The sequence below is a fragment of the Numenius arquata genome, chromosome 2 (assembly GCF_964106895.1).
Source record: "Numenius arquata chromosome 2, bNumArq3.hap1.1, whole genome shotgun sequence".
NCBI lineage: Eukaryota > Metazoa > Chordata > Aves > Charadriiformes > Scolopacidae > Numenius > Numenius arquata.
The window spans coordinates 23247661-23260716 of record NC_133577.1 but is presented as its reverse complement, the minus strand read 5'-3'; the positions used below and the strand labels follow the sequence as shown (position 1 = coordinate 23260716).

Sequence of the window (13056 nt, the reverse complement as noted above, 5' to 3'; positions counted from 1 at the left end):
GACATCCTGGTGATCCTTTGAAATGACCTGCACTCAAAGTTGCATCTGCATTATGGAAGATACACAATAATGAATAAATGCCACATAAAATAAAATCAACCTGGAAATGTACAGACTTATGAGCCTTGCTAGGATGATGAAAACCTGTTTAGAGCTTTCTGGCCTGCCAAGTCATGGTAGCAGGTATTCTTCTGGTTCACAGCAGGATGGAGGAGAACCTTCCATGCATTTTGCAAGTACCTGGCCTACTTCGAGTCACTCATTATGCATTGAAGTCCCCATCTATTTTCACCAGCACCAAAAAATACAGTGCATCTCTCAAAGTGAATGTGCTTAATTTTTACTTAAGAGAAGTCACCTGGCTCTCGATTAACAGGGAGTTACTTGTACATATCTATTAGGTTTGGGTTGTCTTTTCAGGAATAGATCCAGTATGGTTCTTGGGCTTCAACGTGCAAAACTGCAATCCAAATACAGCTGTTCAACTGCCAGAAAACTCTCAGGGTACCTAATATCACTAAATACTTCTGAATTTGACTTGGTGGTTCGCTAGGAGGCTTGAGAGATACTTCTGAACATGCCCAGAGCTTTCTGAATAAATCACTTGTCTGTTACCTCATCCTGCTAGAACGCAGAAATCTAAAGTTTTTAAGCTGAGAACTCTTTGTGCAGCATCCCCAGTAAGTGATTGGGATTGAGTTCACAAAATACTGCTTTGATTTCCTTCCTTTTAAAAAACCTTGATGGAGAAGGTGGTGATGTCGGTTTCATTTAACAAGAGTCCAACCATTAAACACTTGCCAGAAAAGTAGAGGTTATGGGAAGTTTGCTCTTGAGTCCCCCTGCTTTTGTGGTAAAGAAATTTTTATAGGAGTGGAGAATCATGTGTTCCAATTCCTGCTCCTGACCCTGTTCCCATGTGTTTTAGTGGTTGATGGATAAAATGCAGAACCAGACAAGTGTTCGTGTTCTGGAGCCCATCTCAGGGCAATGCCCATCTACCAAACTGATCTAAAAATTAAGGTGTCTGAGATCTTTCTAGGATCTAACCCTTGGAACAGGCTATATTATCAAGAGATCAAAATTGCTGTCCAAGCAAGACCATCTTTCTGATTCTGTAAAGTATCTTAAAAACAAAATTTAAAATGTTAACAACCTAAAGTCTCTAAGTTCATATATATATATCCAGAGACTGAAGCTGTTCTTTAAATTCAAGGGCTGCCAACATGTTATTTCCATCTTTCTGTCTCATGTAATTGTATTTCCTTTTCTTACACAGAAAACTGTGTAGTTTTCTGGAGAGTTAAAAGGGGAATGGTATGTTCTTGGAGATATAGTAGCAATCACTTTAATTTTTAAAGATTGGACTTCTTGTTTTTCCTGTGTGGTCGCTTACTGTTTAGAGTTCTCATCTTACTCTCAGTCTCTGGAATATAATAAAGGAGAGTAAAATGCAGACTGCATGCATTTTACAACACAGAGATGCAACACACAATTGATGAAGGAATTACTATACAGAATAGTCAGCTTTCCAATCAAGAACAATGATAAGAATTTCAAGCACTTCACATCTATGGGTGTTTCTATCCAGAATTTTGGCATTGTTTAATGAAATTAAGAGAATGATTGTAAATTCTGTGCTCAAATGAAATTTCTACTAATAAAAAAACTGGAGTGGGTTCAAGACTTTTTTTCAAATTACAGTATGATTAATGGACATACCAAGATGTTTCTGAAACTGAAATTTTATTTTAAGAGCTCTATAAAAATATCCTTTCTAGATTCTTGGTTTTAAATCGTCAATACTACTGTTTTTAGTACAGAGGTCTGTCTTACAGATTACAAGTCTATGATGATAAGGGAAAAATACAAAGTTGCACGTGGGTCAGATAAATGTGATTATTAAAAGAACATAGAATAAACATATCAGAAATCAATAAGATGTGTACATTTAGATACACATAGCAATCTGAAATACATCTGGTACAGCTATTTATATTTAAGAGGTTCATTATGCTTTATGACTTTGATTTTATTTTTTTTTGTTTTCCTTTCTTACAGCTGTGATATTATCCTGATAACAGTTGCTGGGATGAAACTCCTCCGTTCCTCATTCTGTAATCCTATTAATCAATTTGTTACTTTGAGCTTTACTGTAATCTTCTTCCGATTTGACTACAGAGACATTTCAGAAAATTTCTTGTTGGATTTCTTCATGATGTCCATCGTGTTTCATAAGGCAAGTTTTATAGCTCCTGTTATGTCTTGGAAAATAAATGTTAAATGTTGTCTCTGGTTTTGTGCAATGTTTTGCATTTATTTTTTGCTCACATGTTGCTATAGAAAGTTCAGAATTCTTGTTTTCCAGAGGAGAATCCTCAATGATTTGGAAAGAGCCTCTTGGGTCATTAGTGCAGGGCTGCCCTCCAGATCAATTGCCTGGTGTTTTTATCTAGGTTTCCTTTGAATGCCTCTAGTGTTTGACTCAACAACTTCCTTTGGGAAATTATTCCATTATCTTATCATCCCCATGATAACAAATGTTTTCCTAATGTCAGCCTTAACATTTTTCTTTTCCTATTTTCAGTCTGTTTTCCTTGTGATGCTGCCCTTAACCTTAACCTGAGAGCTCCTTCTGCTCTTTTACATCGTTAACTCTTGAAGTGTGCTCTACTTGAATCTACTTTAAAAAAACCCCACCTTTCTGCATCAGTCACATCAGATCCTGTCTTGATTTTCTATCTATGCTGTTTCAATGAAAGAAGCAGGTTTAACTGATACCTTGATAAAAGATGATAAAGTATTGAAAACTTGCTAAAAGCTTTTACCGGTTCTCTTGTATTTTGATTTATTTTTAAACTTGTTGGTCCCCGATTGCCGTAACATATGATACAGTTATGGGGTAACTCTGGTGAGATGTTTGGTTTTGTTGTTGGCTGTTTGTTTTTTTTTTTTTTGTCAGGCTTGTTTGCTTGGTTTCTTTTTCTAAAATATTCCTCCTATGTGTGTGAGTATGACTCAGCTAGCACCACAATTTCTGAGAGGAGAAAGACATGGAAGTTTCAGGCTTCCTAAGGAAAGGCTCAGTTCATTGGCATTACTGGGAGTTCCCAGTTATTCAAGCAAAGAGTGAAGCAGAAGTTAAATGCTTTTCCTGCTTTATTTCTGTGCTGCTGTAAGGGAGGAGGGAAAGGGAAGAATTACAACAATTCACTGAGGGACCTTGGGCTCTTTCTTTTCTCTGAAATTTTGGACCACACTCCAGTAGGAGGTTCACCTGCTTCAAGCTTTCAACCCACAGACTTGTTCTGCTTTCTCTCTGCTGGGGTGAAGAGGCAAGGGTCAGGGAGGGAGGGCAGAAGAAAAGGAGCAGAAGAGATAAAAAGCCCTGCTTTAAAAAGAACCCTTGTGCCATGCTCTGTCAGCCTAAAATAGGGTTAGAGTAATTTCTTAAGCTTCTCACCTTGGAGTGAAAGACGAGCAGTGGAAGTGATGCAGAGGTTGGTAGCATTGTGGCAGTTCTCAGTATTTGTTGGATTGCTACGTTCCCTAGAGTAAGGAGTGCATTTCTGTCTCCAGAGAGGATTGTCAGTCGTGTGCATCAGTGGAACTCCCACGTCTGGATAATGACTTATTTAGTCTTAAAACTCATTCTCCAAGCACCTCTTTACAGGATCAAAAAATTAGCACCCCAGAATTGAAAATCTCACTATTCATTAATTCTTTTGAAAATGCTGACCTTGTGAGCATATCACAAAATACTGCTGTAGATTATTGCATATTTTTGGGAGAGGGAGAGATATAAAGGCTTTTCAGTGGTGCTTTTTGGGAGGTAGTTGGGTAGTTTAAAGTTACTGTTTACAGTAGAAAGACTAGTGATAGCAATACAAATGAACTAATGGAGAATGCATACCAAATTATGCAGAGGTGTTTGCTAGAATAACTACTGCTCTACTAGGCTGAAAGCTTATACTACAAGTTTTGAAAATGTAGTTTTAGCATTGATCTGCCATCTTCTTCCATATCTGATAATATTTGGAATTTTGCAGGTCATTAGTTCATCAAGTGGACTTGTCCTTGTTCCATATTAAAAAATTGAAATTAAATAGTTGAATTATTTATATTACAAAAGTACATGCACAGTTACACAATGATCATTAAAGCCAGTCTGAAAAATAGCATTCTGGATGATAGCAATTAAACCCCTATTAATCTCAAATCATAAAGGGCATAAGTTTTCTTTACCCTAATTAAGGTCTGAGCTTTTATTAGCCCAATATTGTGGAACTTTAGTAAAGGATATGATCACTTGAGGATAAAGATAACGTGTGTTTATTCCATACTACATGCCCTAAGCAAGCTGCACCCATCTCTGTTCCTAAAAGCTTTACTGGTCTTCGCTGGTTCTGTCTACCTGTAGTTCAGTAATTTTCGTGTTTGTAAATATTTTTAAAAAGCAAAACAAAAGCTGAAATAGTTCCTCTTACCTTCACCTTTGGCTATGCAGAACTTACTATGTGGTCATGGCTGATTCCTGCTTACTCGTTGAAAGCGTCAATTTACCACCATCTGAATTAGGGAACACTAGAAGCGCTGTGCCTTAGTCATAGTGATGGAAATTTTTAAGCATGGTTATCCCACAAAAAAAATATTTGCATGCTCTCAAAGCACTGTGGTAGTAAGCATTTATTTTCTTCTTCCAGGCACTGGGAAAGGATGCATCTAAATTCAACAGACATTCATAACTGCACTAGTGGCTCTTGAAGCAGATTATGTTGAATAAAACTTTGCTAATAATGTTGGGTATACTATTTCTGAATATCTCATTGATTGTGCTTCCCTCCTTTTCCCCATTGTGCTGTTGATTTAATGTAATTTAGTCAAATCAGAAGCTCCAAATGAGCACATTGCTCCCTGAACAAGTTGAGGCACAGAAGTCCGAATTGCTGCTTACAGATTTTTATCTCTGTTTGCAAATAGCCAGGCCACCCACACTGGGGTAACACAGAGAATAAGAGAGTCTATTCAGTTCTGTTCCTGAGGATTTTTTTTTAATCAACCTGGATTTCTTGGTCTTTTTAACATCACAGGACTTATTAATGTGCCACGGTTAATTCACTTCTTTTTAAAAATCATTAGCTGTTTACATTTTCCACATTTTTATGGAATAATTCCACAAGTTGTGGAATATAAAAACTTAATGCTAAAAGCTGATTAGGCATATGCAGAGTGTGCTGTTTTGTCTTTCAAATTGCCGTGGGAAGAGAGCAAGATAAACATTTAACGAAGACTTTCTCATTTATTTTTAAGAATGATTGCAGCTTTCAATTCAAGTGGAACAGAACTTCTCCATCTTTCTTATGCTAAGACTTTCCATGTAGCCAGCTCAGTTTGTCTCCTTGGCTACAGTCTGGGATTCTTCTGTCCAAAACTCCTGTTGTCTATACTCTTTAAACCAGAGCTGAGTGTCTTTTTAAAATTATATGATTGCTCATTCAAAAATTGTAGGTGTAATGCTTTACAGGAAGTCAAACTGGATAATCAAGACAATCTTCCTGGTATTACATGACTCTGTGTAAACTTTTCAAATAAGCCAGTTGTTCTCCCTGGACTTTTCGGGAGATGGTGTCAGTGAAAAGGTTAATAAGAATGTTAGTGTTCGTTGAAAATGGAAACCCACAAATAACTGAGAACATATTCTTCAGAGGCACAGCACAGATGGAATATATAACAGGACATAGGAGATTTCTTCCTAGTCTTCTAACAGTAGGAAACACTTTAAGACTTTTTCTGGAATAGGGTAAAAAATGTAGGAATATCAACCAGTTTGGAGGCATGGAAAGAATAAACTATTTCGGAATGATGAAAAGATGGACCTTTCTTCCACCCTTCTGATGTCTACTGACAATACTTAACTGAGGTAAACCTAATGTGTGAAACACGTACATGAGAGGGAGAGTGGATGGATGGTTGAGTGCATGTCATAGCTCATATAGTCCGTCTTTCTTCAGTGCGATTAAAAAAAAAAAAAAAGAAAAAGAAAAGAAAAAGAGGAATGTGCCCAGCACTGCCCTTCCTGGCAAATGTGCGAGCTGCTTTTAAAGAATGCCTAGAATAACAACTGTTCAAGTCAAGAATGAACATGCATTGTTAAGTGTGAAGTAGAAACTAATGCAAATTGTTCAAATAGTGAGGATATCAGTTTGGAACTGGCTGAGTGTTAACAAAGTTGCTCAGGGCAAGCCTCATCCTCGGCTCTTCTGGTTCTCTTCAAGATGCGGCTTTTCATTTCATCCAGTGCCATCAGCATCCTCTAAATCTTGCTGGTGGAGGGGGGTCATAATGTCTTCCTGAGCTGCTTTTGGAACCTCGAGTGGTGTTGATGTTGAGCTGAAGGAGCAAAGAGAGCAAAAAAAACCAACTTGGTAGTGCAAATGTGGAGGATTCTGACTGTAGTATGCTCTTGGCTACTGAAAAAAAAACCCTGATGACTTGGGTTCAGGGTCCAACCAGCAGCATGTTGGAGATTCCTGTATGCCAAACTGCGTAAACCAGTTCTTTCAGTTTCTAGCAACTTTTTCAACTGAGAAATGATACCTGGCTTTGGAATATTTGCCAAATCTGTGTAGCTTCCTTTAAGCCCTAAATAAAGAGCCACCTCTAGCTTACACAGTCATCTACTATGCAGATCCTGATGAGAATGGTAAGTCCCAGTGTTGTTAACTCCCTAATGTATAGGACTACAACTTCTTATCTCTCTGTGTCTTGTATGTTACTGGCAGGCAATTTAATGGCCTCTTAATTTGTGTGTGTGGATGAACTAATTAGCAATACTAAAATATGAAATCACCTTATATTTTCTTATAGTCAAGTCCTCTGAGGGTTCTGAATTTGTCTTCATGCATAAGGCAAAATAATCAAAGAACCAGAGCTTGTTAAATTTGCCTTCATTAACACTGAATTCATTTGCCTAAGTACTCTTACCCCTGCTGAGCTCACTTAAGAATACAATTTCCCTCTCTGATATTTTTTCTTCTTTTCCAGAATACATTTTCTAGCTAATAAGGAATCTGCATTCTTTATTTTTTATAAGAATTTTTCTCTTTCTGTATACTTCTTTCTGCCGTAGTATCCCATGTCACACATTTATGAAAGATGATCTTTATGTCAAAGTAACTCCAGCTAAGACAGCCAGTTTGTAACAACCTGCCAGACCTGTGCTGATCAGGCTTAACTTTCAACATCCACAACACAATCGCTTGGACAGGAAAGAAATTATGCATGTCATCTTATTTTCCTTCATTTTATAAGAAAGTGCTACCAAGTGCATTGACCTTCTTGGTGCTTTGTTGAAGTCAAGTAATTAACCTATTGGATCTTTTTATTGCCTTTGTGGCAATAAAACTCTTGGCTAGTTGGCATGTCCCATTGATTGATTTAGGTGCTGCTTATAAGTAAAAAGCCTCACTCTTTTTCCTGTCCCCTTCTCATTTTTCATCCTTCTCTAAATCTGATGTCTCACTTCAAAGCTTCTGGCACTAAGTTGTTAATGCATATTTTAATCCATTTCTTGCCATTCATGCATACTGAAATCCAATGTCTTAATCAGCTGCACCCTCTTGGCTCACAGCTGTTTCCTCAACTTTTGATATCTGGCATATAAACTCTGTTAAGACACTTTCTGCTGAGTAAAATACCCAAGGCTACATCTGATATTTGACAGGATAATCCCAGTGGTATTTTCCATAGACTCCTTAACTCTCTTGGGCACTGTACAGTTCATGTTTCCTTTTAATATTGGAGAAATGATTTAATTGATTTTTTTTCATTCAGCCTTCCATTGCTGACCTCCTTGTCAGACTTCATTCCTGACACTATTCCCAAATCGCATTTTCTCTTTCTTTGTGGTTTTTCCTTTAGGATGGGACAAATGCAGTCAGGGGTTCAGGGAGATGTGCACCCACTCCCTGGGTTCAGTCTAGCTCGCTACGCACTGAGGACTATATTCATGTACTTTCATGGTGATAGAGACGTGTTCTGTATCTGTAGATGCAGGCACTGAAAGAGAAATCTTGAATATCTAGTGCTTCAGCACACAACTTACTCTCTGTGGTTTTTTTGTCCACTTCTCATAAAGAAAACTTCTGAGACCATACAGTCTTGGCAGGAGCCATGCCTGTGAAGGCTTCACTGAAGAGGCCGGATCAGTGCAGCTCCCTGCTGATTTATTTCACTTGTCTGGCCCTCTGCAAATTAAGCTGATTAGCTCGGATCTTGTCCTTTTTGCCTACCTCGTGAGATATGGGAGTCTTTCTTACAGTACCACAGACCCCTTCCCTGGGCTCTTGCTGTCAGCCAACAATGTTGGAAGAAGCAGCCTCTGCCATGAGCAGATCCAGGGCTGTTAGGTTTCATCATCATCTTATTGTCATAATCCTCATCATACTTCCTTCTGCCTGATGGCTAACATTTAACTTCAAATGTAATGCTTCCGAGGCTTGTTACTCAAACTGTTTAAAACATACCTGTTTTGTACTCGATGTGCTGAACCCTGTGTTTCAGGAACGTATTCCTCCAAGGTTTGATATCAGAGCCTTGGACTGATTGTATTTTGATCCTCTTATATATGTTGCATTAGACAATGATCTTGAAATCCCACAATATCAAGGCTTCAAATGTCTTGTAAGCAGATGCACATAAAGACAGCCTGGAAAGTATTTGTTGTAGATTCAAACATAGTGCTGTTGTAATGTCATAATGACTTAAGACATAAGCATGAAAAAAGCTTTAATATTTCCAGTAAGTCTTTTTTTGTAGGATTTTGTAGGTGAAGTTTGTTTTAAAAGACATTAAATAAAAACCGGGAAGTAAGTCAAAGATTTGCAAAGCAAAGCCATGAACTAGAATAAAATTATTCCACTTAAGTTTAATTTCATATTCCTAAACACATACATACTCACAACTTTTCCCTCTTAATGTATCTTAATTTTTATTGACATACACAAAACCAGAAATTACCAGTAGGTATTAGAATTTACTTCCAAGGATTGGAGCCAGCAATTGACCAGAACTAGCTTAATGTGAAAAACTAAATACCCACCTAGCATCTGAGTGTCTGACTTCAAATCTGTCTCAAGTTATTAGGATCTAATCTCATTCCTATCTAAACAGGAATATAAAGAAATACCTGTTCAAAGTGGGAAATAATTGCTTTCTGCATTTAACTTTTTTGATCTCTATCAATTTTGTGTTGCATGTAGAGCATATAGCCATATGCATGACAGTTATTTTTGTTTAAAACCAATTTGTACATACACTTTTTCTAAAATACAGCAAAATTCAAGTTTAGCAAAAAAATGTTAATGTTTATGCATTATTTAGTCCCAGTATTGCCAAGGAGTCTCCCCACACAGAATCTCAACAGATGTTAAACAGATAAAGAGGCTGCCAAAAGCTGAAAGCATTGCGTAGTGTCCCTCTCACATTCAGTTTCATTTAAATTCAGGTGCTAATCTCTGCCTAGTTTACTGAAATCTACCAAACTGAGAAAATGAGATCATGTTTTAGCGATGTTTCAGGCTCCTAAATTTTTTTTTTAATATATGTTAACCAATTTCCATTAACTTCTAGTTCGTAATGTTACTTAAATTTGTTTAAGTATAACCAGATTTAAAAGAAATCATGAAAAGATAAGTCTTTGCCTTTGCTTTGTTTATAGATATATAGAATACTAGCTTATGTACCAGACTTCTGTAGAGGCTTCAGAACTCAGAGAGGACTTTAAGGATGATTAAGGTGATAAAATGTTGTGTGTCCACATAAAATAAATACGAAAGATGCATGTTCTGCACTTTCACTTGACAGTAGTGGGAATGTGCTGGTTTAAATTCACTGAATATACTGATAATTTAAACTCTTTATCAAAGACTTAAAAACTGTTTACTGTGCAAAACTGTCACATGAGTAATGATATCTAAGAATACTGGAACTTTATGTCCCCTAAATAATATATCATTTTTCTGCTTAGTGAACTGTAGAAAACTTTGAAGATCTAAGACAGTTTAATAAAAATATTCTTGTGTAAATAATCCTAAACTGAGAGGGAGAAGTCTTAATGAAAAATTAATCTTTGCATGTATGTGTTTAAGGAAATCATTATAAAGAGATGGTTAAAACTCAGCACAGGATTTTTTCTTATTTTTTTTTTTTTCCACTGTCACTTTAGATGGGAAGGTTCCCCCTTTGTATGTAGCACTGTTAAAAATACACCTCACACCCTCAGGAGCAAGTTATTGTCTTCATTCAAAGAAAACTTTGCTGAGGATAAATTGTGTATTTCACAGAATTGTATTTCACAGAATCACAGAAGGGCTGAGAGATCCTATCAGGTCCCATGGAAGTGTTTTTGTCTAGTTTATTTAAATGTACCCTTAATTAATCCTTCAATACTTAGGGTATCTCCATTTCTCCATGCTTTCCCACAGGTCTCAGGGGCCTGCAGCTCCTGAAGTCTTACAGTAAAGACCAAGGCAAGAAAGCATTGAGTACCTTGACTTTCTCCATGTCCTTTGTCACCAGGTCCCCTGCCTCATTCAGCTGCGGGTGCGTGTTTTCCCCAGTCTGTCTTTTGCTGCTGATACAGCTGTAGGAGTCCTTCCTGTTGCCTTTCACTTTCCTCGCCAGGTTCAACTCCAGATAGGCTTTGTCTTTCCTATTTCTATTCCCTTTCTAATCCTAATTGTTTCTGACAATTTAAAAAAGATGTTGAAAGTTTTCCTCTTAAGCTAGTGTCTTATGATTATTGAAGACTGAAACGCAGTTAGTTGTAGTTGAAACAAGAGAACGACTGTTTCTGAATATCACCTTCCTTCTCTTTATGAAGGCAATTTTTAGCAGCTTCAGTTTCTTTCTGAGAAAAGCAATAGAGCTTTGTGAATCTTTCGAGTTCCTTTGTCAGATATAGGAGAAAGTATGTACTAAATCATGTAAAACTGATAAGGAACAATATTTTTTACAGCAAAAATATAAAGCCAAGTCCTCCCTTCCTAAATCTCTATATTGTAGTTGCTAGGTGACATCATCTTTAACAAGCACAGTTAGATATGTAAAATGCTAATGGCACGCTACCCTTAAGGTGTTTTGCAAAATGCGCCCGAGAAGCTATAATTTAAGAGGTAATAGAGGCACTTGACAACTCTTAATGAAAGCAGCACCTTGAAAATCACACGTTTCCAGGCCTTTAGGTGCAGTGTCATAAGGCTCTCAAAAACCAAGAGAGGTTCATAAGAGCGCTCTTCTTAGGTTCATGTTTTTGCAAATGGAAATGAGTTCCATTGCCTGTCTTGTAGAAACATTAGCTGAGAGGCAGGTGTTGAAAGAAGCAAGTTCAAGCAGTGGTGAATGTAGAAGTAGTAGGACTTGTTAGAAGTAACATGGAACTCAGGCTCCATGGCCTGTTTTGCAAGAATGTGTAAATACTAAAGAATGATTAAAACAACGTAATGGAACAAGAAGCCAGAAGGGTCTCCTCCTGGATTTGGTTTCCAAGCAAATGCAAAACCTGAATTTTATTTGAGGCTTGAAAACCTTTTGGTGAACCCTGAGCTTTGACCACAGCTGGGGTGATTTATGGCTTTGTGATTTCAATCTGTAACAGGCAGAACTTTGCTGGGTTGTGCTGCAGTTTTGAATTTTTGAGGTTTCAGATGTGAGTCATTAGGTTTTTTAGCCCTTGACTTAAATCTTTTAGCAGATACAATTTTTCTCCCAGCTTTTCATTCAGACATTTCAGATAAATAAAAACTAAGCAAAAAAAAAAAAAGAAGCAACCCCAAAGCTTGCTAACCAGGGTTCAAATAAATAAGTCAGTTCTAGTTTCAGTTCAGTTTTACTTTCCTACTTTGTCTAATGTAGTTTTCAAGTCACATATAGTATTTCTGAGAGAAAACCAAGTTGACAAGGTCTGAATTTCTCATACTTGAACTAAGTAGGGATAACTAGGCTGTGCCTTGAAGACATCATAACAGCTTGTTTTTATCAGGGACTTGCTGGTTTTAAATAGTATAGAATCATAGAATGGTTAGAGTTGGAAGGGACCTTAAAGATCATCGAGTTCCAACCCCCCTGCCATGGGCATGGACACCTCCCACTAGACCAGGTTGCTCGAAGCCCCATCCACCCTGGCCTTAAACACTTCCAGGGATGGGGCATCCACAACTTTCCTGGGCAACCTGTTCCAGTGCTTCACCACCCTCACAGTAAAGAATTTCCTCCTAATATCTAATTTGAATCTTCCCTCTTCCCAATTTAAAACCATTACCCCTTGTCCTGTCACTACATTTCCTGACAAAGAGTCCCTCTCTGGCTCTCCTGTAGGCTCCCTTCAGATATTGGAAGGCTGCTATGAAGTCTCCCCGGAGCCTTCTCTTCTCCAGGCTGAACAACCCCAGCTCTCTCAGCCTGTCTTCACAGAAGAGGTGCTCCATCCCTCTGATCATCTTCCTGGCCCTCCGCTGGACCCGTTCCAGCAGGAGGTCCATGTCCTTCCTGTGTTGAGGACTCCAAAGCTGGACACAGTATTCCAGGTGGGGTCTCACGAGCGCAGAGTAGAGGGGTAGAATCACCTCCTGCAACCTGCTGGCCACGCTTCTCTTGATGCAGCCCAGGATGCAGTTGGCTTTCTGGGCTGCCAGTGCACATTGCTGGCTCCTGTTGAGCTTCTCATCCACCAACACCTCCAAGTCTTTCTCCTCAGGGCTGCTCTCTAGCCATTCTCCGCCCAGCCTGTATTTGTGTCTGGGATTGCCATGACCCAGGTCCAGGACGCTGCACTTGGCCTGGTTGAACTTCATGCGGTTTGCACGAGCCCAGCTCTCAAGCCTGTCCAGGTCCCTCTGGATGGCATCCCTTCCCTCCAGCGTGTTGACCGCGCCACCGAGCTTGGTGTTGTTGGCAAACTTGCTGAGAGTGCACTCTATCCCACTGTCCATGTCTCCGAAAAAGATGTTGAACAGCACTGGTCCCAGTACCGACCCCTGAGGAACTCCACTCGTCACT

At 38.5% G+C, this 13056-nt stretch overlaps 1 protein-coding gene across 1 annotated transcript in view; it reads left to right on the top strand.

Moving 5' to 3' along the window:
- The window catches only part of PCNX2 (pecanex 2), a 161412-nt gene that overhangs the window by 85596 nt on the left and 62760 nt on the right, over positions 1-13056 (top strand). Inside the window, exon 21 of the mRNA XM_074168043.1 lies at positions 2062-2239. Coding sequence (XP_074024144.1) covers positions 2062-2239 — 178 coding nt within the window. The remainder of the gene's footprint in view (positions 1-2061; positions 2240-13056) is intronic.